This window comes from Chaetura pelagica, unplaced genomic scaffold (genome assembly GCF_000747805.2).
Source record: "Chaetura pelagica isolate M959 unplaced genomic scaffold, ChaPel_1.0 scaffold1587, whole genome shotgun sequence".
Classification (NCBI taxonomy): Eukaryota; Metazoa; Chordata; class Aves; order Apodiformes; family Apodidae; genus Chaetura; species Chaetura pelagica.
The window spans coordinates 9,773-11,695 of record NW_009953815.1 but is presented as its reverse complement, the minus strand read 5'-3'; the positions used below and the strand labels follow the sequence as shown (position 1 = coordinate 11,695).

The 1,923-nt window shown below is 56.9% G+C and overlaps 1 protein-coding gene across 1 annotated transcript in view; it reads left to right on the top strand.

Moving 5' to 3' along the window:
* The window catches only part of LOC104391958 (non-receptor tyrosine-protein kinase TYK2-like), a gene marked incomplete at its 3' end in the record, with an annotated part of 24,121 nt that overhangs the window by 12,540 nt on the left and 9,658 nt on the right, over positions 1–1,923 (top strand). The window contains 1 exon segment of the mRNA XM_010001310.1: positions 1,129–1,290. Within this exon segment, the coding sequence (XP_009999612.1) occupies positions 1,129–1,290 (162 nt within the window).

Genomic DNA, 1,923 nt, shown 5'->3' with positions numbered 1-1,923 from the left:
TGATGGGCTTGAGGTTCTTCTGGGTCTTGAGGGTCTTGGGGGTCTTGGAGGTCCTGGGGGTTTCTGATGGGCTTGGGGGTCTTGGGGGTCTTGGAGGTCCTGGGGGTTGTGATGGGCTTGGAGTTCCTGAGGGGGTCTTATGAGGTCCTGGTGGTCTCGAGGGGTCCTGGAGTTCCTTGGAATTTCTCCTCCAGGTCCTCTGGAGCCAGTAGAGCTGGATCTGGTGCCAGTGATGGCAGTTGGTGACAACCAGGGGGTGACATGTGGTGTCCCCGGGGTGGCTCCCGTCCGGAACCTGACGTTGACCCTTCGTCTTGGTGACAACGTCCTGCACACCAAAACCTTCTGGGACCAAGAGCAGGATGAGCCAGTGACAGCCTGGGTGACAGCCTGGGTGACAGCTCAACGTGGGGACAATGGCCAGAGTGTCACCTGCCAGGCCCTGCTGGACCTGGCACCCCATGGACCCAGTTTCAACATCACGTCCCCACCACGGGTCTTGACTGTCTATGGTGAGCTGGGCAGGGGGTTGTTCCCTGGGGGTGGGTACTGGGGTGGTGAGGTTTGGGAACCCGGGGACAGTTTTGGGAGAAGGAGGATGTTGAGGGGTCGGGGAGTGTCCAGAGAAGGGGAATGGAGATGGGGAAGGGAGTGGAGGACATGGAGGTGGGGCTGGAGAATGAGGAGAAGGGGCTGGAGAACAAGAAGAATGGGCTGGAGGACATGGAGAAGGGGCTGGAGGACATGGAGAAGGGGCTGGAGAACAAGGATGAGGGACTGGAGGATGAGGAGAAGGGGTTGGAGAACAAGGAGAAGGGGCTGGAGAACAAGGATGAGGGACTGGAGGACAAGAACAAGGGGCTGGAGAAGGAGGAGAAGGGGCTGGAGAAGGTGGAGAAGGGGCTGGGGAAGGTGGAGAAGGGGCTGGGGAAGGTGGAGAAGGGGCTGGAGAAGGTGGAGAAGGGGCTGGGGAACTTCTGAGGAGCACCTGAGGCAAAAAGCCCTGGAGATGGGACCATGGTTTAGTGTTGACCTTGGCAGTTCTGGGTCAACGTTTGGACTCGATGCTCTCCAAGGTCTTTCCCAAGCCAAACAATTCCATGATCCCATAATTCCTTGGTCTTCCAGCAAGCCCACCTGGGTCAGGGCACTCGTACCAACATCTATGCTGGGACCTTGAAGGTCTCTGGGGCTTCTGGGACTGAAGATGATGTGGAACCCAACAATAATAGCCAGGAACTTCACGTGGTCCTCAAGGTCCTGGATCCCAGTCACAGGGACATCACCCTGGTGAGCCCAACCTGGGGAGAAATGGGATGGATGGGAAGTCCAAGGGGTTCTCCTGGGGTTCTGAGGTGGTCTCCATGAGTTCTCACTCCCTGGAGGTGTCTCAAGCCCTGGAGATGGTGCTGAGGGACATGGGTTGGTTGGTCAAGTGGGGTTGGGTGGTTGGAGCTGATGATCTCCAAGGTCTTTCCCAACCCAATGAGTCCTTGAGGGTCCTCATATGGTTGGACTTGATGATCTCCAAGGTCTTTCCCAACCCAACCAAGTCCATGAGTCCATTGATCCCCATCCCTGGAGGTGCCCAAAGCCCTGGAGATGGTGCTGAGGGACCTGGTTGGGTTGGTTGAGTTGGGTTGGATGGTTGGACCTGATGATTCAAGGTCTTTCCCAATCCAGAGGAGCCCATGGGAGTCCCCATATGATAGGACCTGATGATCTCCAAGGTCCTTCCCAACTGGACTGAGCCCATGAAGGTCCCCAGAGGGTTGGACCTGATGATCTCCAAGGTCTTTCCCAACCCAACCAAGTCCATGACTCCATGAATTTTCATCCCTGGAGGTGCCCAAAGCCCTGGAGATGGTGCTGAGGGACCTGGTTGGGTTGGTTGAGTTGGGTTGGATGGTTGGACCTGATGAT